General features: G+C 40.8%; 1 protein-coding gene across 7 annotated transcripts in view; it reads left to right on the top strand.

The window, feature by feature from the left end:
- LOC115463267 (spindle assembly abnormal protein 6 homolog) overlaps window positions 1-26,136 on the top strand; it is a 177,491-nt gene extending 151,355 nt beyond the window's left edge. For 6 of the 7 annotated variants that reach the window (XM_030193625.1, XM_030193624.1, XM_030193621.1 and 3 more), the window contains 3 exons: window positions 1,346-1,449; window positions 10,334-10,422; window positions 24,225-26,135. In XM_030193625.1, the coding sequence (XP_030049485.1) occupies window positions 1,346-1,449; window positions 10,334-10,422; window positions 24,225-24,316 (285 nt within the window). In that variant the 3' untranslated portion in view covers window positions 24,317-26,135. Of the gene's footprint in view, window positions 1-1,345; window positions 1,450-10,333; window positions 10,423-24,224 lie in introns of all 7 variants that reach the window. The other variant, XM_030193626.1, reaches the window with a different exon arrangement.
- The last annotated feature ends 1,001 nt before the right edge of the window (window positions 26,137-27,137 follow it).

Genomic DNA, 27,137 nt, shown 5'->3' with positions numbered 1-27,137 from the left:
AGTGTCCTCCAAGAGAGTTTCCATGGTGGGGGCTGCAGTATCCAAAAATGGGCCCAGGGCAGGAGGAAGGAGTTCTCCAGGAGAGTTCCTAGCTTGTGGTTGCAGTGTTTTGAAGACGGGTCCAGGTGAAAAAAATATAGTGTAGAAGTGAGACGAATGAATTTGGACATGCTAGGAGCTGGTCACCATATAAGTTTATTAAAGCTAGGTGTCAGGGGACCTGAAAGAGTAAAGGGTTTTTTTTTTTTTTTTTTTTTTGTGAGACTGAGTTTTACTTGAATTCTGCCTATACTACCAGTTTTGTGATAATAACAGACCTTTGGTATCTTTAGGCTCATAATAATGAGCTTTTGCTTTGACTGACACTGTCTGCTAACTGTATCTGTGAAGGCTCCATGCCTGGCCACCATGCTACTACATTTCTGTCAAACTAGATTCCATTCTCATTCCTCTGAACTTTAACCACTCTCTTTTCTAGTCTTTAGGTTAGTGCAGCGGGCTTTGATCCCAGCATCCTGGGTTTGATTCCCACTGCAGCTCTTTGTGACCTTGGGCAAGTCACTTAACCCTTCATTGCCTCAAGTACAAAAGCCAAGATTGTGAGCCTTCTAGGAACAGAGAAAGTCCCTGCTTATAATGTGTGATTGTTCTCTGCCTTGAACTTGATGGTTAAGCAGATTATAAATGCTAGAATTCCAAATGCCAACATGGCTGTATTCTTGAAGTGTTGCACTATTTATACCTTTTATCTAGTCCTTTAGAAGTTTCTTCTCTTTGACTTCTTTTGTTATATGTTAACTCCCACGCATACCTTTGTAGTATCACTTCACTAATCTTCCTACGTTATATATTTCTTTATCTAACTTTCATTCCTACTTTCCTTTTCTGAACCAACAACCTCACCCTGCTTTTTTTCACTTGCACTCTCCCTTTCTTTTTATTTCAGTCAGATTTTTCTTGGCTCAAACCAGATTAAATTATGTCTCTGCCCTTTAAATGTTCCTTTTCCTATTCCCCACCTGCCCTTGCCTTGGTATTAGTGTTTGTCTAAGCCATTAAATAGTTGTCAGGAAATACCATGGGTTTGTCTTGCGCTTTAGACTGTGTGAACTGAACATAATATGCACATCTTTTACTAATCTCAGATTCGTACCTTGCACCACAGTTCACTCCTTTACAGTTTGTAAGTGAATATTGATATTGCCTTTGTCATTTAGGGCTATCTCCAGTGTTATATTAAACTAGTATTCATTATTACATTTTGAACATATGGAAACGAAAATTATAGAAGTGGAAAAATGTTAGTTAAATATATATCATTTTTAAAATTTCTTCTATGATATAGGTGCATTTTAAGTTGCCAACAAATGCCACCAGTACACCAGTACCTGAGTCAAAACCTAGCCCTCCAATGCCCATTCCCACAGTACCACAACTCTCAGGCCAGAGGTATGTTTGTTTTATAAAAATATTTTTGAATCATATGCTGACTTGTTTGGTAACACATGGGTCAATATTTAGATTCTTCAATTGGTGTTCAATTTAAATGCCAGCTGTGGCAGTTGAAGCTATACCTGGGTATTCAGTGCTATCTGAATAGAGGTGCTGAATATCTGGGCAGTGCAGGCAGCACCACTGTTAACCACGAAGTGACGATATTTAAGCCACTGCTACTATTCAGGTGGTACCACTTACAAAGGACCTAAATTTTCAAAGCAAGAAAGCTGCTACAGGAATCAAATATCTCCCAGTGGTTAACTACTCATATCCATACAGTGGTGTACTGAGGGTGGGATGGTGGGGGCAATTCACCCCGGGTGCAAGCTGCAGGGGGGTGCAGGGAGCAGCAGCATAGCTGTTGGCTCTGCCGGTTCCCTGCTTCCTCTGATGTTACTTCCTGTTCCGGGGCAGGGAACTGGCGGAGCCGACAGCTAAGCAGCTGCTCTCAGCAGTCCCAGGAGGTAAGCGCAATGCACCCGGGGGGGGGGGGGGGGGAGAGTTGGAGGTGATGCGCTGGGGGGAGGGTGCACAGCGGCAATGTGGCCCGAGTGGCAGCTGAGCATGGAAAACCACTGTATCCATAAGGAAAAGGACTCTTGAATTTACTAATTCCATTTCCAGAGTGGAAAAATTTAGGACCATCAGAGGTAGAAAAACTCAAGCATGTAGCACCAACACTGCTTACTGTTTATCTATAATTGTCATTAGTCCTTTTTGTTTTTCATATGTTTCAAAACAATATCTTCTATGTTCTTTTGTCTCATATTGTATATTTTATTCAAATATACTTAATTGGTTGAACCAATGGACTCACTGCCGACATGGCCAGTGTTTCAATGACTTCTTCAGAGAAGTATCACTACTTCCTCATTATCTATATGATAGATGGATAGATAATTTATAAATTAAAACTCTTATCATGTAAGCTCAATCCTCATTCAATGTGTGCTAAAAAATGATGATGGTGTCTCAGTCCCACCGTATAAACATCATATGACAGGAGGTGATCTGATTGGATCTTTTGCTATATCAGCAACCAATCAGAGACCACCAGTCCAATTCAGCATTCAAACCCTTGAGATGAACTGAGTCAAGCTGAAAGATCCACCACTGTTCTTTATAATTTAAAAGAGCTGGTTTCTTATGGATATGACTGTTCAGGTAGTGCCAGGGCAGTGTACAATAGTTTTCAGTGACATTATCCAGAGTGCCACTAAAAATCAAGGGATGACCCCAGTCAGTGGTACTTATATCAGCGACTGCTACCCAGATAAATGCTTTTGAATATTGGGCTGACTGTATTTCTCCAGAGAAAGATATTTCTAAAAGTCATTTTTTTCAGTGTTGAAAAGGTTACTTTGAACCTGCTGGAATGACTGGCACCAAATGAGGAAATCAAATGGATAAAAACCATATTGCATCTAAATATTTAGGAGAGTAACATTGCTGTGTTGACAACTTACAGCAGAAGCAGGGTTTTTAGCCACTGAAAGGTGGTGGTCAGATTTGATTGTCTCTTGAAATTTATTGAATCAAGGCAATTATCTGTGTAGCACTTTGTGACCCATTCTACTGTAAGTAGAAAGCAATAAAGGCCTATTCAGGAGTACAGTAGGTATTGTCTTGTAAATGCCATGGTTCAGAACTGAAGTAGTTTGGTATGAGGAGCTTTCCCCCATTGTGCCAGGTCGTAGACTCCAGTTCCCTGTAGAATGACTTTGCATTCTAGGGATGCTAGCGTCCTCAGTGTTGGATTGAATTTTGTATCCTGGTGAGCAGGTTTTATGGGTTTTCAATGCACTAGTGAGCAGTGAATTGAACAGCAATCAGAAGAGTCAAGTGCTGGGAGGATAAGTGCCATTTACAATGTGTTGTCAAACTGTTTCAAAGTAAACCTGACTGGAAAAAGTCAGTTACCATCCCTTTCTGTTGTCTGACAGTGGTTATGTCTTTGTGACTGTGTATCAATAGAGCACAGTTCTGGGCTTCAAGAACAGAATCCACTAGTTTAGTGCATGAAAGAGTTAAGGGATCCTTTACAAAAAATCATTTTCATCCTCCATTGCCTTTGATACAAACCAGAGACGACAAGGGTGGATTTTGCCCTTTAATGTAATTCTTTGGTGTGGTCAACCCTTGGCTTCTGGTTTGTATCAAAGGCAATGGAGGGTGTAAAAGACTGGGTATCAGCCCTCTGCTGTAACCACTGGATTGCTCCATTCAAAGCAAGTTGTTGCATGGTCACCATGCTCACTTAGAAGCGGCTGCTACTACTGCTGCCTCACCTAGAACCTGACCCTTCATTTTTTCAATGCTATTTCTGGAGAAGTGAAGGGTAGGGAGGAATCTGTGAAGAAAATCACCTCCTGTCCTCTTTCCTCTAAGACTGAGACACATGGATGGGTTGGAAAGAATTCTTTGAGCCATACTCCACATACTTTCTTCAGTAATTTCACAGATATTTTTAGGGATCACTATGTATTTCAGAAATAGTAGGAGGCAAATGAAGTCTGATTTGTTTGAAGTGTCAGTCAGTAGAAGCATTATGGCTGAATTCCAGCTTTGATGCTTCCTATCACACAAAACATTTTTTAAGTAGTCTTTATTTTGTATTTAGTAGTACATAAAAATAAGTTTTCAGGTTGGAATGCTTCTATAGTTGACAGCTGGGAAATGTGCTTGCAGTGTGGACAGGAATACCATGTTTTCAAGCATATATGCCACAACTTATTCTTATTTTTACATTTTGACTAGAGGGGTCGGGGCTAATACACATTCCTGCTTACATAAATGTGAAGTCTATCAAATTCCCCCCCCCCCCCCCCCTGTTTACTAGAGCTCAGCTCGAGTTATCTGCAGCATGACCCATTTTATTCCTATGGGCCCTGCTGCAGATAACTCAAGCTAAGCTTTAGTAAACAACTCCCTTTGTATGGTTAAATCATGCTATTAAACTGAACATGGAAGAAGGAACGTGCCTGGTACATATGCACAAAGTTTTTTGGTAAGCACAGCTCTTGCGCACGTACTCAGACAAAAACAGAAGAATGCTTTGTTTTCAGTTTTGTTCAGACAACACACACTTGTTGCTTACTATTTGTTTAAAACTTACAATTTGCAGCTATCCGTAATATGCACATTAACACACAAGCTCAAACATGTGATGCATAATAATGTATAAGTACACCTGAGTGGTGGTTAATACATATGTATGGCTTATGCAGAGGCACATTTTCATAAAGACAGAAAATCCACAGCTTATAGTTGTGTGCGGCTTATATGCATGAAAGCTAGGTAACTGGGCAGGCTAGGTGGGGCCAATTGAACTTTCTTTGCTGCTTTGTTATTGAGGAGGGTCTTTTACAATGGCAAGGTAGCATTTTTAGCGCATGCTAATGATTAGTGTGTGCTAAACATTAAAGATGCCCATAGGAATATATGGGCAACTCTAGCATTTAGCACTTGCTTATTTTTAGCGCACCTTTGTAAAACGCCCACTGTGCGACATTTAAGAACTACTTTATGGTCTTTTGCTTTCCGTAACATCTCATTTTCACATTCTACTATTGCTAATTAAAATCAAGACATCATCTTTAAACCTGCAGTTTCTCATCTCAGGAAGGAAAAATTTCCTCTGTTGCTGTGAAATAAAGGTTAAAAAAATAATTATGTAAAGTGATTCCTGTTTATTCAACTAACTTCAGTTTCTTGATTTAGTTTTCTGGAGCTGGAACTCCCTTCCCGTAGACCAATCGATCTCTTGGATTTCATAACCACACCCCTGTGAACAAATACTGTAAATGTATCACATGCTTTTTAACCTTGGGAATTCTGTGCTTAGCATACATGCTACAAGCGTTTGACACTTTTAATTATTTAAGAATCCCATGTAGTGTATCCTTCAAAAATGTATTTTCTGAAAGTTAGTAGTTCCCTATCTAAGCATGCTTTGCATCTGTTTCAATTACAGCCTCTGGTTTACAGGCTTAAAATGATCTATTTATATTGTCCCAAATTATTGCAAACTTTTTTTTTTTTTAGGGTAAAAAATAAAGCCCTGTGCTAGTGGCGGGTGCCCTCTTTGCTCTGCACTGTGGCCCTTTTAACCGAAGCAGGTAAAAAGGCCAACAACTGACGTGGCCATGTGGGAGGGGGAGCACTTAACACCACCCGTTGAGGTAACTGGGTAGTGCACAGTGTTGCCCGATTACCTCTGTGTTAGTGCCACACTGGTACGTGCCGGGGCTGGAACTACTGCCAGCACCCACATTCGGCTAATGGTAGTTCCGGGTTAGCATGCGGTAAGCCCGCGTTGAGTTTACTGCCTTCTGTCTCGTTGCACCCTACGCCTGGAATAAACTTCCTGAGCCCCTACGTCTTGCCCCATCCTTGGCCACCTTTAAATCTAGACTGAAAGCCCACCTCTTTAACATTGCTTTTGACTCGTAACCACTTGTAACCACTCGCCTCCACCTACCCTCCTCTCTTCCTTCCCGTTCACATTAATTGATTTGATTTGCTTACTTTATTTATTTTTTGTCTATTAGATTGTAAGCTCTTTGAGCAGGGACTGTCTTTCTTCTATGTTTGTGCAGCGCTGCGTATGCCTTATAGCGCTATAGAAATGCTAAATAATAGTAGTAGTAGACCTGTTAGTGAATATTATGATATCCAGTATGTTTAGGAAATTTTAGTGTTTATGCCTAGTAAAATGTCACCGTAGAATAAGATTAGAATGTGTACATCATTTCAGTGGTTGGGAAACATCAGACACAAAAAGGGCTTGACTTAGCACAAGTTTGATACATGCAAATTGACATATGTTTTTGTACATGTTCATAATTCAGTCATATTAACATTCTTATTTCAAGTGATAAATGTCTCTCATTTACTGACCTCATGCTTGGATTAGAACAAGATTAATATTCAGGTTGCAAACGTTGAAGGAATTGGAAAATGTAAACATCTGTTTGTAGATGAAGGTAAGAGAGGGAGGGAAGGATCTAGGAAAAATGCATTTTTTTTCAAGTATCTGGGATGCTATCCTGACGATTGGATATAAATGGCAAAACATATAGCAAAATATAGCATTGCCATGGATCCAGCTACAGTGCTCATTTTCTATGTGTGTACGTTTCAAAGCTTGTTTAATTATTTTTAGGCTTGTAGAGTGTTCAATTTAATTTAAAGCACTCCTGGGATGCTAACAGCTAAGTGACAATTTCAGCCACACAGGAGATTAATCTCCTTGAATCTGTTGAGACAGCATCCTTAGTACAAATACAGCATCATCTTAACTTTAAAGCTTAACTGATTCAACCCTTTATTTATTTACCATATGACCGACACATGCACATGGTAATGGAAATAACAGACAAAGGCAAAACAGATCCAAACTGGTACATACAATTATTAACAATCAGTTATCTTAATTCTTTTCCCCCGTTTTAATGCATTCCCTCCGGTACTTCAAGTCTTCATTATCTTGAGTACCTCTAAGCAAACAATTGCAAATATCCTTGTATTCCATAAGGCTATCTGCTAAAATGCATTTAGTGTGGCTCATTTTTAATTATAGTTTTCACCCAACACAATTGTTACCTTGTAATGAGCTTTTTTAAAACTACTCAGCACTTTGTGTGAAAAACCGCCTGCCTCTTGATTGGTTTTTCCTTCCCCACCTTGCTTTTTCTAATCTTTATCAATAAACTACATAACACTGATTTAAATATTTCAGTTTGGAATCTTGGATGAGCTTAGTTAACTGTCACCTTCTATACCATTCATTAACGCACCATGTATAGTTTTGAAACAGCAGTTAGTCTTAGCCGTAAGTCACAACCCTTTTGTTCAAAGTAAATTAAAATTCCCTTCTCTGCTTCTTATTATTAGACTTGGTCAACCTTGATGAATTTTGTGAATGGGGCTCTCCCTTCTTTATACATTGTTCTAACTAATTTAGACTGTCTCTAGATGCACTGGTGTGCTCCCAGCATTGTTTCTTGGGAAGATCTCAGCTTATTCCTCTATTCTATGTGTTTGTGTGGGTTGATTTGTTCATGTTTTTAATATGGTTTCCAGGTGGTGTTCATTTTTCTGTACTATCAATATCTTAATAGGATATAGTGGAAATGTATTTTCCTATATGTGCATGTGATCAAAAAGGATTTTATAGATGTGTATTATAGAGAAATACCCTTTATGTAGGTTCCAACATGTTTTCCAGTCTCATGGATGGAGATATATATGTCCAAAGCTGAGTGAAATGGGTTGTGGGGGTTCTGGAAGTGACATACAGCAGGAAGTGATTTAGTAGTAAGAAATAAGGGACCCTTTTACAAAGAGTGGTAGACTGTACACTCATGCAAAACTGAGGCTACCACTAGGCTAGCATGCCCCCCTGGTGGTAATTTAGGATTTAGAATGCACCCATAGTGCAGTGAGAAATTATTAATTTTTTTAAATTTCCTACCGCGTAATGCATTTTCAGCGTTAATCGGCAGTTGGTGTGCGCCGTGCATGAGCCCTTACCACTAGATCAATGGGTGGTGGTAAGGGCTCAGGCCATAAATAGTTGTGTGCTGGTTTCAGTTTTACTGCAAGCCCTTTCGCTGGCCCATTGGAAAAAAAACCACCTTTTTCCTAGACATGGTAAAAACTCTCTGATCTTAGGAAGAGCCAAGTATACTTTAAGGTTTCATTAATACATCATACAAAGTGCTGCTATACAAGGCTAAAATTTATTCTGGGTCAATTAAGTCAGGACTGGCGCAACCCAATAAATACAGTAAACATGGCAGGGATGCCAACTGCTGATCTCTGGGGGAAGGGCCAAAAGCGACCATAAGTTCTGTTACCTGTTGAACTAGCCACCAGACCCCCACCCTTCTTTCTCTCTCAGCTTCAGTGGGTCTGATATTTCTCCACCCCACTGCCCCAGTGCAGTCCAACACTGCCTGTCACCTTCTTCCTCTGACTTCCTCGCACCCATGCCATATGGCATCTTTCTCTCTTCTCTCCCTGCAGCCAGTCCTTGGAAAACGTACCCTGAGTCACTGAAATCATCAACCATGGAAGCAGGTTGCCTAGGGCTTTCCTCTTGTGGAAACAGGGAATGTCATCAGAGGGGAAGGCCTGAATGGTTGACACAGCTGGCAACTCAGGGCAAACAATTTGTAAATCCAGGGCAAGAAGAAGGGGGCTGAAAGGAAGGCAGGTAGGATAAGGAAGCTGTAAACTGAAAGGGGGGCAGGTGGGAGAAGGGGGCTGGGACTGCTGGCTGAAAAGGGGGCAGGTGGGATGAAGATGCTGAAAAGTAGGGGTAGGTGGAAGCTGGCACTGGAGGCTGGAGATAGCAAAGGAGGGCTCATGCTGGCAGAGATCATCTGATGATGGGACTGATGCAAGAAGGGGCTGATATTAAGGCTTGAGCTGAGAGAAGGGGGTCTCTGAGCTCTCAGATTGGGGTTGGAGATGGGGGTGGGAGAAGAAATCTAATGGTAACCATGAGAGAAGGGGCCTGGGATTTGACAATGGACAGGTGGGATAAAAAGGTTGGGGGGGGGGGGGTTAATGCAGAGTTTGGGAGGAGGAAGAGAAGGACAGATACTGAGTGGGGAGGGGAGAAGCAAGGTCATATGCAGGGGAAGGTGAATATGGAGGGGCAGAGAGTTGGGTGGTGGGGATTAAGGTGGAAGAAAGAATTTTAAAAAAATGGAGGAGGAAGTCAGTGGATGGATCCTGGAGAAAGGGGACAATGAAGTATGGGAGAAGAGATGGGGCAATGGAAGATGGGAAAAAGGGAAAAAAGAGGGAAGGCTGTGAAGAGGGTTAGAGATAAAGGAAGGGGATATATCTTTGAAAGAGCTGAGAAAGGATGGAAATAGGGAAGGTGGATGGGGAGATGGGAGCCTGAATAAGGGGATAAGATATAAAGGAACTGATGCTTGAGAGGGAAGAATGACAAGGAAGGAGCTTGGGTTGGTAAAGGATGAGAAACAGAGACATAAGGTAAGGAAGCAATGAGTACAGAGTGTACAACGGGAGACTTGGGGAAGAATAAGAGTATTTTCCTATGTGTTGTGGTGTAGTCTTCCTCTAAAATTGTGGACTAGTAGAAATTTATGGCTTGTTTGTTACCTTTATGGATATCGCTTTTCTATACCTCTTCTTTTTCTTGTGCAAGTTACACATGTGTAATATGCTAATAAATAAAGATCTAATTTTGGAAAACTGGGCTTTAATACAATCTTTTATATAATGGTTTAATACTAAAGAAGTTGATGATAATCTGTCCAAATGAGGGTAACTTCATAAAACATTTTTACATGTAAAATGCTAATTGACATGCGTAAATGAGTATTTATAAAATTAGGTCACACCTAAAAGTCTGTGCGGTGCAAGTCAGCATGTACTTGTCCAGTAGACATACTGAGGAGCGAATTTCGACAGAGCATGGGCAAAGTTGAAATGTACATTCATACTTTATAAAATATACAATTACTTTTACACCTGTTTGAGAGCAAGTGCAATGTCCACACTTTCAGTCTAAGTGCAATTTTTGTAGGATCCATGCTAGTATTTTATAAAGACTTGTAGGTGCTGATGTGACTTTCTAAAATAGGCTCCTTCATATCCTGTTATAAAATTACTCTGTGTATCTAGCAACAAATACTGTTCTGTATCTGAGGATGATTCTTCTTTAAATATTTGTAGACAACTTTTCCAAGCATGTGATCATCCAAGGGAGTTTACAGAATCAACATAATTCAGTAGCAAGCAAATGCTACAGAATCAATACAGTATAATAGCAAGCAAATGCTTGATTTTGCAGTGATCCACCTGGCTTGGACATGAAATACTTGAAAAAGAATGGCAGCAATCCTGTGAAGAGCCAACCATCTTTGAATAAGCCAAATACAGGTAAATTAATTTCATGTAGTTCAAATGTTTTGAAAATTATGTAATGCATAACAGAAACACGGAAGCTATTAGTGTGCCTATTGGGTTATCACAGATCTTGTTGAGCCTGTGGTATTCTGTCCCCTTTCACCTGCCATTAAGGGAATGGTCTACCATATTGAAGACAAACCATCAGTTCAGCCTATCCCACCTCCAGATGACTAACTCACTAATACTGTAATCATGTTCCCTGTGCTATACCTGACTTGAAAGCTTGATTGAAGTAATATATTTTTTTTTTTAATGGTTTTTCAGTTTGGACAAAAATGATAAATTAGACACTGAGTGATAGTTTGCTGTTCAGAAGTGTAAGAGCATCTCAACAAGTAACTGCCGTCTATTTTGAGATGCTGTCAAATTTTACCCCAACTTTCAAGACCCTGAAGCAGCAGAACAAGTTTGAGCAAAGTGAAACGCTGGCCAATATTGGTCTGAGGGATTGATTGAATACAGGAGAGATGACTTGCTGAGCCTTTTGAGCTAAATACAGACTCCTACGTTTTTGAATTCTGTGCTTTGTTGGATTTATACAGTAGTGAATACAAAACACTGTACAATGTGTATCGCTGTTTGATACTGTTTATATTGAGGGACTATGACAAGCCATACACAGACAGTTTGATTTAATCCACATAGTAACTAAAGATTGGGAAGGTTTTTTAAGCCAATGATGAAGAACAGATCATTGTGATTGTCTTTAGCTCTGTAACATCGGTTGATCTGGAGTTCTTTGAGGCTTTTCCCTTCCTTTAATGCGCATTCCTGTTGTTTGTACATATTTTTGAATTTTGAGTGGGTCATTATTTTAATTTTGATAGTTTGGTTCAATTGACTCCACATCTTTTTGAACTGATTGTTTAGTACACTCCATGAAGTTACATAGTAGCACATTTAAAACAAACAGGAGAAAATATTTTTTTCATTCTGCATATCGTTAAGCTCTGCTGGAGGAAATGGTAAACGTAGTTAATGTAGCTGGGTTTAAAAAAGGGTTGGTCAAATTCTGGGAGGATTAAGTAGCATGGAATCATGCTATTTCTTGGGATTATGCCAGATACTTATGACCTGCACTGGCCACTGATAGAAACGGGATACTGGGCTAGATGGACTTTTGGTCTAACCCAGTATGACAACTCTTAATTTTTATGTATGTTGTATTCACCACTGTATTCTTGGAAATAATTCTGATCCAGGTAGACAAACAGGGACTGACTTTTATTTGAGATGTGCCTTTCAGTAACATACTTTTCTGGAACATAGAATGTGATTATAGATAAACTCAATTGTTGTTGGAACTTTGTAAATAGTCCATGATCCAGGAGGGAATCTCAGCAATAGTTCACTTCATGGTAGAAAGCTAGACGAAAAATGCCAAACTTTCTGCTCCAGAAGGTGGCTAATAAAGACTGGCTTCATAGACTTTCCAGCATTCATTGTGGAACAGGACTCCTCCATGGCTCTCTTTCTACCCATCCCACTTATATAAAAAAATTCTACCAAAGATAAAACAAGGCACTACTTCTGTCATCATCTTAGCTTCATTCTGGCTGCATCAAATCTGGTTTGCTCACCTATATCAGCTATCAGTTACGCTTATTAATCTTATTATTTCTTATACTTGGTAACTCAAGATGAAAGGAGGATCCTCTCCTAAACATCTGTCTTCACTTCACAGTGCACAATGTTGAAAGCTCATTAGTAGTGTCATTTCAATTGTCTTAGGAAAAGAAAGATAACTTAGGGGTCCTTTTACTAAGGTGCATTAAGGGGACTCCCAACCTTAAGATGTGCCTAAGCCATACTGTAGGTATTTCGGTGGGGTGGAGGTGATAGGCTTGATGTAGGAAAGAAAGGAGGAAGAAGGTAGGGTGAGGGGTAAGGGTTAGGTAAGTTAGGGTGCATTGGAAGGTTTGATTGGTTGCTAGGGGTGGGGGGGGGGGGGTTGGTGGGTTTGTTAGGATGTTCAGTGGGCAAAAGTTGTGGGTGGGAGGTAGAAGAAGAGAGCGAGTTTTGGGAGTTGAGGTAGTAAGAAAGTTTTTACTTAAGTAAATATTACCTTTTTGTGGTGGAGATGGGTTCTTTTCTGTGTTAGTTTGTGGTTTGCAGGTTGAGGTGCTGACAATGTAGTGGAGCCTCTTTCACTGTGGCAGCAGTATTAAGTTTCTTTTGAGCGGCGGCAGTGTTACTCGGGTTCCTTATTGTGCCAGGTGATGGCTGGGAGGTCCTTGTGCTGGAAGAGTAGCTGGGCCTATTGCACAGTGACCATGGTTCCAGGTTTCCTGGAGTGCCAGCAGTATATTTCTCAGCGGTCTGTGTTCGTTGCTTGCCCTGTAGTAGTTTCCCTCACTGTGGTTCTTTGTGCGGAAGCTTGCTGGGTAGACACTGTCTGTTTCTGTCTCATCTTGTGGTGAGTGCTGGGATATCTGGTTGTGTGAGCTTGTATGGGCTGGGTCCTAATGTCCTCTGGATTTGAGCTGTTAAAAGTGTGAGTTTTTTTGGATTTGGGGTAATTTTGATTGATAGTGTTCCTGTGGGTGGGGGTAAGCTTGGGGTTGTTATTCTTGGTGATGGGTCCTAAGTGGGATAAAAAGAGTGCTGGGGATAAACCAGAGTCAGGTGTTGTGAGGGCTGTGGGAAAAGGCATTGCTAAAAAAGGGTTTTGGGGTCAGGGGGCTGTGCCATTTCTGCTGTGTTGGCTGAGAGCTTTGTTGATGCTGTTCCTGGTACTTCTACTTCTTCAATGCAGCCTGCAGTTGCTGGTGAGTTAGGGGTGTTGTCTAGATTTGTTTAGGCGTGTGGGGTCATTGAGAGGCTGATGGAGCTATTTCTAGGGAGCAGGCAAGTCATCACTTGGAGGGACGATCCTGGTGGTCTCTGGGCAAATGCTTATGTGATAAATGTTTATGCATCAGTTGAGGCATGTAGCGAGGCATATGGATTCTGAGAAGCGGAAGCAGAGAGGGGGTTGAGGGAAGACCTTATGCAGTTATCCAGACTCACAAGCTTCATCTATGGAGCCGCCATCTTCATCATCATCTTAGAGTTTGCCTGGTGTGTCACATGGGATTACTCCTAGTAGTAATGCAGTTGTTGAGTTATTGTTTGCTCTAGTATCATGCAGGATAATACTCTGTCTCAAAAAATGTGTCAGAAGATTTTGAGGGGGAAATATGTTGATATATTTTCCTTGTTGGCTAGAGAGCAGGAGAGGTATGATGAGAAATGGGATCGTTCCAAGGGGAAGAGGAAGAAAGAGAGGGTGCCCAAAACTATATTCAATTTGATGCTGGCAGTTTATGCCAATGTCTTGGGGGAGGCTAGGCCTGTTCTTCATCCGCAATTGTTGAAGTATGCTGATTTAATTTTGTGTGCATATCGTACCCATGGTGGATGTCCTGGCTCAATTACGATGAGCATTTTCAGTGCAGTTTGGCCAAGTACCAGGTTGAGCATTGGGGTTTTCAAAATGTTGACCTATGGGTTATGGAAATGACCTCTTCTAAGTTTAGATCCTTTCATCTGGGACCTGCCTTTGGAGCAGTGGGGGGGGGGGGGGGGGGGGTGGAGCTCAGTCATCATTTGCTAGGTTGTTCTCAGGATGTCCTTTGTCCAGATCGCTGTATGGGCTGAGTACTTCCTTTCCATCACCCTCTGGAGTGAGTGGGGGAGGAGGAAATATTTGTTTCCAATTCAATGCCAGGTGTTGTGATCATACAGGAGTCATTACCGACATGGTTATAGCCACTGTGGAGGTTGGCACCCAGCTTTCAGATGTTTTCCATTCCAGACAGGGAGGTCGCAGACATGTTGGTAGGGATGGAGTGCCAGAGGTGTTTGGTCAAGGCACCTTTGCTCATAAGTTGTCTGTGTTGCATTCCTGGTTGCAGGTGTATCATGATTGTGCATAGGATGTGATTACGCTGGTATGGGCTTTCTTTGGGGTTTGTCATCCCCTTTTGTAGCCCTCCTTTGACTTATGGTTGTTGGAATACACTCTGTTGATCAGTTGTGTTCTGTTGTGTCTGAAATGTTGGAGAAGGAGTTGAGGTTGGTTTGGATTGCTGGCACTACTACTACTACTACTACTACTATTTAGCATTTCTATAGCGCTACAAGGCATACACAGCGCTGCACAAACATAGAAGAAAGACAGTCCCTGCTCAAAGAGCTTACAATCTAATAGACAAAAAATAAATAAAGTAATCAAATCAATTAATGTGAACGGGAAGGAAGAGAGGAGGGTAGGTGGAGGCGAGTGGTTACAAGTGGTTACGAGTCAAAAGCAATGTTAAAGAGGTGGGCTTTCAGTCTAGATTTAAAGGTGGCCAAGGATGGGGCAAGACGTAGGGGCTCAGGAAGTTTATTCCAGGCGTAGGGTGCAGCGAGACAGAAGGCGCGAAGTCTGGAGTTGGCAGTAGTGGAGAAGGGAACAGATAAGAAGGATTTATCCATGGAGCGGAGTGCACGGGAAGGGGTGTAGAGAAGGACGAGTGTGGAGAGATACTGGGGAGCAGCAGAGTGAGTACATTTATAGGTTAGTAGAAGTTTGAACAGGATGTGAAAACAGATAGGGAGCCAGTGAAGGGTCTTGAGGAGAGGGGTAGTATGAGTAAAGCGACCCTGGCGGAAGATGAGACGGGCAGCAGAGTTTTGAACCGACTGGAGAGGGGAGAGGTGACTAAGTGGGAGGCCAGCAAGAAGCAGATTGCAGTAGTCTAAACCAGAGGTGACGAGGGTGTGGATGAGGGTTTTGGTAGAGTGCTCGGAAAGAAAGGGGCGGATTTTACGGATTTTACGGATGTGTCTTCTCCTTTTCTTGACTTTGTTTTGTCACCACTGAGTATTGTATCAAAGAATGAGCCGGACAAGGGTCGTTTGAGACATAATTTGTCTTACCCTCCAGGTAATAATGTTAATTCCGTCATTGCTCTGGAACTTTGTTCAGTCCAACATGCCTCATTCAATCATACAAAAGACATGCTACACCTTTTGGGTCTTGGGGTCATGATGGCCAAGGCGGACATTGTCTGAATTTTGATTTTCATTTTGATGGATTATTTTATTTTGATAGATGCATGCCAATTGGCTACTCTATTTTGTGTTCTTAGTTTGAAACCATTTCTACGTTTGTACACTGGGTGGTGGAGAGGGTCTCTGGTTTTGATTTTTTAGTCCATTATTTATATATAATTTTTTTTCAAATTGCTGGTCCAGCTGGGAGTTTGAAATGTAATTTATTGGTGAAAGTTTTTGAACTAGTGGCTTCTGAACTGGGCATTCTGGTTGTGGTGGATAAATCAGAGGGGCCTTGTAAGACTTTGGTTTTCTTAGTTCATATGGAGCCTTGACTTCCATTGGTGAAGGTTGAAGCATTGACGGCTGCCATTGATGAGACGTGCCCATGCTAAGCTGACTTTGCATGACATTCAAGTGTTGATTGTGCAGTTCAATTTTGCAATGCATGTTATCCTCATGGGACACATTTTTTTCCTGGCGTTTGTCATTTCTGTCTAGGGATTTGCAGAAAAAAAACATAATTAGGTTCATCTGCCTAGAGTAGTGTGTGATGTTTTATTACTTTGATATCAATTTTTGTGTAATTTTAATAGGGTGTGGATGTGGCAAGGGGATCCAGTGTCTAATGCTGATTTGGCTAATTTACTGATGTGTCTTGGGCTGTGGGATTTGGTGCTTATTTTGGTGGGGCATGGTGTGCTCACTCATGGCCTAGAAGGTGGAAGGGGGCGTGGGTGGTGTACTAATATTGCTTTCCTTGAGTTGTTCCCAGTTTTATTTGCCTTGATGATATAGGATGTTCATCTGGCGAACAGGAAGGGTGATTTATACTCTTATAATGAGGTGGTAGTGTGAGCGATTAATTCTCTTACTGATGTCCTTTTGTTGGTGACTGTTCTCCATATCATTGTTTTACATTGTTTGGACTCTGTTTCTTTATCCACCAGGCATGTAATGGGAATTTTTAATGATATTGCTGATGCTCTTTCCTGGTTACAGTGGACCCATTTTAAAGCCTTGGCTCCATCTGCAGTTTGAACATCGTGGGTGTGGCTTGGATCTCTTTCAGGGAGAGAAAACTAACAACTTATAGCAGCAGCTTCAGAGAGCATTTTCCATCTCACAGATAGGCTGCAGAGAATACCTTCTCCTGCTTTAGACTTAGTCCCGCCCACCCTACCCCTCTACCCACCCACCCCTAGACTGACATGTCTTATATAACCTCCCTATCAACCCACTCATTACTTTTACCTCACCCATTTCTATTCTTCTATCACCTTCTCCCACTACTCCAACCAGAGTTACACCTAATCACACTGACCACCCTTCAACATCTTCAGTCCTTCTGTGACTGTTCTCTTGTGCTTGACTGCTTAAATATTTTAAATTTAAATGCTGTACTTTTTGTCTATTAGATTGTGGGCTCTTTGAGCAGGGACTGTCTTTCTTCTGTGTTTGTACAGTGCTGCGTGCACTTTGTAGCGCTCTAGAAATGTTAAATAATAGTAGTAATCATTTGACTACAGTGATACTGGAGAAACTGTGGTCCACTTTCCTGGAACTGTCAGACCGCTGCTGAAGAGATCATTACCACTGAGTACGTGGAAATCCTATATATCAGGAATGGTGAAGATTTTTTTCTTTTAGAAGCCTCTTGTAACTTTCCTGTGCCAGTCTCTGTTAGTGGAGTTTATTATTTTTGTCGAGGCTCAGGGTTGGTCAGTGGGGCTTCTGCATCAAGCCTTTGCTAGTGTGACCTTTTCCTCCCATATTTGAGGTTTTCCTGATCTGACTGATGTTTTTGTTGTTAAACCTCCCCCATTACCCCAAACAAAGCAACCTCGTTGACTGAGCAGCCAAAGGTTGAAGTCGCCTAGCATACCTGTGAATTATTTTTTTTTGTTATTCATCTTTTGAGGTGGTTCTTTCTCAATTGGCATTTACAGTTTGTTTTTTTTATGCTTTTCATGTTGGGGAATTGGTAACTCCTTCAAAGCGTGCAGATGAATCCACAGGTTTGTTTATGGATAATGTTTTCTTACAGCCTAGGAGTTTGCGCTCCAAGACGGACCAGTTGGGTAGGGATACATGGCATTTGCGTACTACTGATGGATTGGTGGTTTGCCCAGTGTGATGTGCTGTGGCTTATGTCCAGATACGGCCACCAGATGGCTTGTTTTGTTTGGTGCATGAGAACGGGAGTCCTTTCATCTGTTTCCAATTTATAGCTGTTTTTTTTTTTTTTGGGGGGGGGGGGAGTCTTGGTCATTTGGGCTTTGAGCCTTCCCATTTTGGGACTCACTTATTTTATATTGGGGCAGCTTTGCTGCAGAGTGGAGGGGTTCACCTGATTTTTATTCACTATTTGGTGCATTGGCATTCCCGCCATTATCTGGGTTATGTGCCAAAGTCCTGTTGATTCCTTTGCTTGTTAATTTATTTTCTGAGTTTCTTTTTCAGGGTTGCTTCCTCCTGATTTCTGCACTTGGATCTATGGACATTCAATATATTTTGGGTCCAGAAAAGGGCAGTTGGCTCAGCAGAACAAGGCATTCGAGTTCACTGGCTGGGGATTCATGGGATGTTGTGGGATCAGCTGCTGCCTACTCTTCAAATGCATCATTTTTCACCCCCAGAGTTTATATTGGTACATTTAGTGGGGAATGATTTGTGCCAGGTTAAAGAGGTTGATTTAATTTGCTGTATGAAGTGGGATTGGACTGTGGTCAAAAGGTATTTTCCTTTTGCATGTTTAGTATGGTCTGGAATGAGGTAAGAAAAGTGGAGGTCTATTGAGCACCTTCAGAAATGTGTGAATTCTGAGGTAGTGTGTGTTGTTGTGGGTTTAGAGGGTTTAGAGGTTCTTACCCATGAATTGATTTTGGTTGACTGACCTGGTTTGTATTGGGCAGATGGTGTCCATTTGACTTTCATTGGGCAGGATATTTTCATTAGCAGTATTCAGGATGTTTTTGAGGCCACACTGGGTGGCAGATGGGGCTGCAGCTTTGGGGGGGGGGGGGGGGGGGGAGTGGTGACAAACTAGGCCATCACCACTTGTGTCAAATTTTGGGGGTTGGTGAAACTGTTGGGGAGGCCTTTTGTAAAGTGGGGAAATGAATTAAAATAATGGATTTGCTAATTTGCGTGGATCACCACCATGATTATTTTCGCCAAGTCCTGCGTTACCGTGGACTTTGGGATTGGATGGGACTAAGGCTAAGTGCTTGCTGAGGTCACTTCAGCACCGACTGGCTTCATTTTGTAAAGAATTGAAAGGTCTCTCTAGAATTTGTGTTTTCTGGTTACTTATGTTATGAAGTTTAAATTAATATACTTGTTAATTATGCAAAGTTGTTAATAAAGCTGCAGCCCATTTATATGCCAACAGGTGTTTATTTGTTTGACTGGTATTTGGAGCATGGCATGGTGTGAATGCTGATGTTATGGATTTAGTGCACACTAATGATTAGCACACCTTAAATGCTAAGACTCCTATTATTTTCCTATGGATGTCCTATCATTTAGCATGTGCTAATCACTAGCATGCCTTAGTAAAAGGAGCCCTTAACTTCTAGAAAACAATCTTAAGAGAAAATCTTACCGTTTTAACCATCTGGTGTACAAAGGAAAAGTTTGACCCTTCTACTACTTTACTGTCTATTAGATCATTGATCACCTGGTCTTTAAACTACTTTAGTGAAAAGACATATTGAGTGCAGTAGCAACATACTATTCTCATATAAGCAGAAATTTCCAGTGTAACACAATCATGTTGTGTAGTAAAATATAAAACTGGGGGTAGATATTCAGCCGGCAGTGGTGAGCGTTTTGTTGACCATCGCTTGCATTATTCGTTGATATTCAGTGCCACACCATGTCCAGGCTTTGGTATTAAGTGTCCGGTTTATGCAGATCCAGCTAAAACATAGCTGGATAAGCTGATATTCGGAACTTAACTAGCAATGGTTTCCCAGATAGAGATAGGACTGTGTTTCATGTGGTCCTATTTATGGGGTTACACTGGCTGGTTAAGTGCTGACTCCGCCCCCAGAACACTCCCAAACTAGCTGGTTTTCATTTTGGTGCTAACTGCTAATTTTCAGTGGTAATAAAGTGCCACTAAAAATTAGTGGACAGTCAGCAAGTTATTTGATTAGTCAGCAGCCAACTCTGGCTGGTTAAATCACTTTGAATATTGACCAGATGAATTTTTCTTTTACAAAATATTTTTTTTTAGAGAGTGTACCACAATTTCTTCATCAATATGATCTATTTTTATGTGTTGATACTTATTATGAAGTATTTATGTGAAAACAAAAACTGGTCAGCAGCCAAATATTTCCCATATACATTCCAGAAAGGCATAGATGTGTTTTCTTGTTAGAGAGATAGATACGATTCTTTATCAGAAACAATTTGTCTTCTAGGGGTTTCAGAAGATTGTTGTCTGGAATTACCAGTTTACTAAAATTTTGATCAACAAATCACGTGGGGGAAATATCATTTTCCAGCAACAGTACACTGAACTACAATGGAAAATACCTCTTCTGTGAATTCTTATTTCTATTATTCAGTTGATCTGATCGTACTTTACCCTATGCTATCCGAGCATGCCACTTCACAAGAGTTCTTACTGAGTGAAGTCAGGCTAAGCAATTCTGTGTGCTAAAAAGAGCTGTTTTCAAGTCACATTTATGAAACCTTTGACTAAATAGAAGACTGAAAGAAATCCTTTGATAAATTAGTTCTGCTGGTTTATGGCAGTGGTTCTCAAACCTGTCGAGATAACCCTCAGCCATTCGGCTTTCAGGATATTTGTGATGGACATGTATGGATAGATTTGCATGCACTGCCTCCATTAAATATAAATTTATCTCATGAATATTCATTGTAGATAGTCTGCTAATCCAGTTGGCTGGGTCTCCACCAGAACAAGTTTGGTAACCACTGGTCTATGGTAATAAGTGGGGTTCTTTAGTACTAGATTCCCCAGTGTTAGTTTCTTAACAAAAATGCCAAGTATTACATACCATGTTACATGAGTTTATCTTGCTGGGCAGACTGGATGGACCATTCAGGTCTTTATCTGCCATCATTTACTATGTTACTATGCCAGCGTTCTTCATCTACCAGTACAAGTAGAAGACCATGGGCCCTGTTTACTAAGCCACTCTATAGGCACTAGTGTTTTTAGCACGTGCTAGAAATTAGCACACGCTAATGCTAGAGACACCTATAGGAATTTATGGGTGTATCTAACGTTTAGCGCACTCTAATTTTAGCATTTGCTAAAAATGCTAGCGCACCTTAGTAAACAGGGCCCCGTGTCTTTATTGATATATGATCTTCATAGTAGAATCTGCTTAGATTAGGTGTCTGTCTGTTACAGGAGGGGGAGTGCATCTCACCTTCGTTGCTATCATCATGCCTCTCCTATGCTTCTCCGTACTCTCTTGCTTCTTCTCCTGCTCTCCGCTGGGGATATCATTCCCAATCTTGGTCCTCCACATGAGCTCTCATCCTATTTATGCAGGTCACACCATGATGTCTCCATTCTAATTTCTGTTTCTCTCCTCACCCCTTCTTCTCTGCCTTTTCTCATGTGCTCTGTGGAATGCCACTCTGTCTGCAACAAACTTTACTACATCCACGACCTCCACGACCTCTTTATCTCTCGTACTCTCCCATCTACATGCCCTAACTGAGACTTGGCTTTGCCCTGAAGATTCTGCTTCTGCTGTGACCCTGTGTCATGGAGGTTACCTTTTCTCCCATACTCCTCACCCGGTTGGCCGCAGAGGTGATGTTGGGCTACTACTTTCACCCTCCTGAATATTTTAGCCTCTTGCTCCACCTCAGTCTCACTGCTTTTCTTTCTTCGAAGGCCACTTCATTCATCTATTAACTCTTCTGCCTCTTCAAGTAGCAGTCATTTATTGACCCCCTAATAAATCCCTTTCTTCCTGTCTTACTGGCTTTGACTCCTGGCTTTTCTTCTTTATTGAACCTTCATCTCCTTTCTCATTCTTGGGGATTTTAACATTCATGCTAATGATCCCTCTGACTCTCATGCTTCTAAATTTCTTGCTTTAACATCCTCTTTCAATGCTCAACTGTGCTCCACTACCCCCACTCATCAGAATGGCCACTGTCTTGTAATCTTCTTCAACTGCTCACTCTCCAGTTTCTATGCCTCAGCTCTACCCCTTTCTGACCATCATCTGATAACTTTCACACTTACACCCCCTCCTCTCAGTTCCATCCAATCTCAATCAATACAGTTAGGAATCTGCAGGTTATTGACCCTTCTACTCTGTCCTCCAGTGCTTCAAATCAAGTCTGTCAATGAGGCTGTCTCTTCCTATAATACTACTTTCTACTCTGCTTTGGATACTCTCACTCCTCCCATTCCCTGTTTTATAAGGCATACCAAACCCCAGTCTTGCTGACCTCTAGAATCTGCTGCCTACGTTCCTGTGCCCGCTTTGCCGAATGCCTTTGGCTAAACTCCCGTGCCCATGCTCACATCATACATTTTAAATTCTTGCTGACCTCCTTCCTGTCTGCTCTTTCACTTGCCAAACAAGACTACTACATCCAGTTCACAAATTCTCTTGGCTCAAACCCTCGACATCTCTTTGCCACACTGAACTCTCTCCTCAAAGTGCCTTCACCTCCAACTCCCCCTTCACTTTCTCCCCAGCCTCTGACTGAGTACTTTCATGATAAGGTTCACAAGATTGTCACCTCCACCTCGCCTTCCCTTAGTCCATTCTCTCAACCCTACTTCAACCCTGCCTCCTTTTCTGAAATCACTGAAGAGGAAACTGCACATTTTCTTTCCTCCTTGAAACTAACTACCTGTTCCTCTTATCCTATCCCACCCACCAACTTAGCACTATCTCTCCTACTGTCACCCCTTTTATCTGTCATATCCTCAATCTTTCACTTTCCACTGTTGTCTGTTCCTGATTCCTTCAAACATGCCGTAGTCACACCACTCCTTAAAAAAACCTTCATTGGACCCTACCTGTCCTTCCAACTATCACTCTGTCTTGCTCTTCCCTTTCCCATCCAAGATATTTGAATGTGCTGTTCACCACCATTGTCTTGACTTTCTTTCATCTCAAGCTATTCTTGATCCACTTCAATCTGGCTTTTGTCCTCTTCACACAACTGAAACAACACTTGCTAAAGTCTCCAATGACCTGTTCCTTGCCAGATCCAAAGGTCTCTATTCTATCCTCATCTTTCTTGATCTGTTGCTTTTGACGCTGTTGATCACCGCCTACTCCTTGATATGCTGTCATCACTTGGATTTCAGGGCTCTGTTCTTTCCTGGTTTTCTTCTTAGCTCTCTCATTGTACTTTTAGTGTATACTCTAGTGGATCTTCCTCCACTTCTATCCCACTATCAGTTGGTGTATGTCTGGGATCTGCCCTGAGACCTCTTCTCCATCTATACTTCTTCCCTTAGTACTCCGATCTCACACCCTGGTTTTCAGTATTACCTTTATGCTGATGACTCATAGATCTACCTCTCCGCACCAGAAATTTCAGCAGGAATCCAAGCCAAAGTATCAGCCTGCCTGTCTGACATTGCTGCCTGGATGTCTCACTGCCTTCTGAAACTAAGCATGGCCAAGACTCAGCTTCTTATCTTTCTGCTGTGGTAAAAATGACCTTAGCATATAACTGGGCCCACAGAAAGGCCATTGTCAGGGACATATTTCCCACTCTGTTCAAATAAAATCTTATTTTACTGAACAAAGATATTTCTGAGGTGTCTATTTCTTAATATAATTCACTAAGGAGTCTTTTTACTAAGCTGCAGTAGAAAGTGACCTTATTGTGCCCTTACATTGGTTTTTCCCCATGTGCTAAGGTCATTTTTACCAAGGCAGAAAAATAGATGGTTTTCTATAGATGACCATGGGGTCCTTTTACAAAACAGCAGTAGGGCTAGCATACGCCAAATTGGCACTACCACCAGGGTAGTGCTTGCATCCGGTGGTAACTCCAAAGTTGGCATGTGCTGTTTCCCATGGTAGAAAATAATTTTCTATTTTCTACTGCAGGGGGCTTTGCCTGCAGTAATCTGCAGTGCACCCACATTGACGTGTGCTGCATTATTACCACATGAGTAATACATGAGCCCTTACCACTAGATCAATGGTTGGCAGTAAGGGCTTAGGCAGTACAGAGCTGTGCTATGTTTAATTTTAGCACACGGCCATTTACTGCCCTATTATGTCATCTGCATATACATAATATGAACTTGATAGAAGTATGGAGATGTGTTAGTGAATACAACCTCATTACTTTTATAATTGTCATTAAGTTTGCTGACTTCCAGCGATGTGATATAGAATAGGGTGGGTTTTAATATTAATAAATAAGAAATTCTTATTGATAATATGATATGTATGCAAATCTAACAATATAATCAACTACTACTGACCTTGGTCCAGACCTCTATGTAATCTTTCTACCAAGCTAGTTAATGTAGGCTCTACACCACAATCTTTATAAAATTCCACCTGCCAGGATGCCAGACCTTGAATCAAGTCCAGGTGAGAGACAAAAGTCTGTTTTCTAATGAAAATCATGAGCAAAGAGACAGGATGCCATGAAAGCAACTAATCTCAAATCTCAGCATCCCTTGATCCCAAATTTTAGGCTGTGGATTATGGAAATTGGATCACATCATTTCTATTTAATACTATGTTGAATTTTATTTTCAGCTCCACCAAGATCTACATTAGCTAGACAAGGAAGTTCATCAGTAGTGTCAGCCTACTTTCCAGGACAGCAGCCAAGACTTCCTGCATCTTAAAAAAAAAAAAAACCTCAGTTTTGAAGAGAGGTATTATATGTGACTGAACATTTTCAAATTTTAACGTTCCTCAAAACTGCCAAAATACTGCATAACTCTAAGGAAAACCTTTTGTCTAAAACTTCATCATTTTCTATGATGTGCACAAGTTCTTTCCACTTATTACACATTTTTAATGTAGTCACTAGTAACTGAATGTAAGCACAAAACATGTATTAACATATTGCATATATTATAATTGTAAGCAAGACAGATTTTCTGTGTTACTTATAAAAATAGTGTGTGATGTAAGCTCTATGTACTGGAGTCATCTTAAACAAGGGGGGATCTTTAAATGTGATTGCTTTATAAGTCAACATGTGTTTTTAAAAGGAAATTGGGATATTTCAGATTGTGTGTCATATTATATATTATATCAGTAGTAAAAGGCATTTGTTCATATAAGGGTATTTATTTTTGTTTGGGTCTGACTGTTCTCAGTGTGGAGACAATTGTATTTTGCAAACCCCATGACACATCTACTATCATCACAAATGATGTCACTTATATTTACATAAAAAGAATGTACATATGCATAATAGCTGAAGTCAATTGCAAAGGGGGAAAACCAGGTGGATATGGCAATTGAATAGTCTATACCAGGGGTGGGAAACCTTGGTCCTTGAGGGCTGCAATCCAGTTGGATGTTCAGGATTTCCCTAATGAAATATACCTGAGATCTATTTTACCTGCAATGGAGGCAGTACATATGTATTTATTGATTTGTGGCTCTCGAGTACCAAGGTTGCCCACCCCGGTCTATTTCCCTCCCTCACTGGGGCTATTATCCTGCATCACTAAGCAGAAATGGTGTTTCTTAGAATTATTCAGTCTCCACTCTGCCTTACACCATAGTCATATTACTCACTATTATGTAACTACCACCATTGGTGAGTTCTAAGAAAGCAGATGCAAGACGAGATTCTCCCTCAGTCCCATCCTGCTCCTGTACCTTCAGATGGTTATCAAATGTCACTGAGACTCTTAATTTGGCTGCAGCACTGTGCCCTCAACCTTTAAGTAGGTTCCTATTTTTTCTTTACATACCTCTTTCATTAAGAATCAAACTCTACCACTACTGAAGACTCTTTGTTTTACCCGTGCATTAAAAATAAAAGCACATTTTTTTAAATTCATGCTGAACTCCAGAACTGATGCCAGAAGAAAAAAATCTTCAACTTATATTTTGTAACCTGAGGTCGATCTAATGTGTGCAGCCTGTTGATAAAGGGAGAGGATAGTAATAGGGAGCAGGTGTTAAAAGCACATTAGCCTGGGTATGGATTATCATGTTTATCACTTCTAATATGGTGATTCTGATACCAGTTCTCTATTCTAAAAAAGCCACTGCTTTATGTGTATCATGTCTTCCCCGATTGTGCCCTGAGGGACATTGTTTTTAAAACTGAGCCTTTCTCCTGTTGACCCTCACAATGCAGTTTACTTGTGGAGCTGGAGACAGTATCCTTTTTTGTTTGTTTGTTTGTTTGTTTATAGGGTATTTAAAATACTTCTGTGAATGACTTGTACAAATTACAGAATGTATTAAACACTACAGCCAAGACAGTTATGGATTCCTTTAAAGAAGATGAATTATATATGCACTGTGACATCCCACAGCTGAAGTTGAATTGTTTGTGAACAGGCATGTACAAGTCTTCAGAACTTTTATAACATGTTTTATACCTAGAAAAATACATACAAAGAAGCTACAAAATTAACTGTAAGATTAATTAGCTGTACATGTTGAGGGAAATGTGTGTGTGTGTGAGGGGGGGGGGGGGGTTCTGCCTTCATGAATCTTCATTTTGTACTTCATGAGTAATACTCAAGTGATGAACCACCCTTTTCCTTTCTTTTAGAATATACAGTTTCCCCCTAATAACAGACGTATTGATGTACATACCCAGTCAATGTACAATGGAGTACTGTCAAGTTATGTACTGCTATTCACTTTCCATCACACTTCTAATGTGCTTTGGATTCTGAGAAATTTTGAGTTCGAGATTTAAATATCATTGAATGCTGATAGCTCCGTGCCTTGAAAATAGGTGGCTTCAGGAGCCTTATCTCTTCATTTATCTCCACGCATTAACTGACTGAATTACAATACTCTGTATAATAGTGTTACATCACCTTTGAAGGTGTAAGATACAAGCTCAGTTTGTACAACAAGAAACATCCCATTATATTTTGCCATTAGTATTCTGTGCTCTACATTTCTGGTTCTAATGTTTCCTTGAGGATTATTTAAAACATTGCCATGCATGAGAAACATAGCTAATAGCCCAGCGATATTTTCTGTTTTCCTGGTGGCCTAAGAATGTAGACTGTATGGTTGTGTAACCAGAAAATGAAGAATAGTAGATGCAATATACTGTTCTCTCTCTCTTTTTTTTTTTTTTTTTTTTTTTTTTTTTTCTTGACTTGATAGCACACATGGTTAACTTTTCAGCAGTATACAGTCCGGTTTGTATATTATTGCTTACAATTGTCATCGGTTGAATTAGAAACTGTGGTACCATCTATAAAGAGAAAAGAAATCTGTGTATGTATTTAATTGAATGAATAAAGCACGTGTGTTTTGCTTATGACCCTGAAATAGTTCCATCTTATTAAAAAAAAAAAAAACAACCATATTTGGGATAGTAATTTCCAGCAGTTTTAATGAGTACTCATGTACTGCTACTACTGTTCAGGAGAATCCGCCTGAGGCGGAGAACTCAAACGCTCCACGGAAAATCACAAAAGTGTGAAGAGAGAGAGTGGGATGCTGACCACG

Source organism: Microcaecilia unicolor, chromosome 2, assembly GCF_901765095.1.
Source record: "Microcaecilia unicolor chromosome 2, aMicUni1.1, whole genome shotgun sequence".
NCBI lineage: Eukaryota > Metazoa > Chordata > Amphibia > Gymnophiona > Siphonopidae > Microcaecilia > Microcaecilia unicolor.
This window is presented reverse-complemented; position numbering and strand designations above follow the sequence as displayed.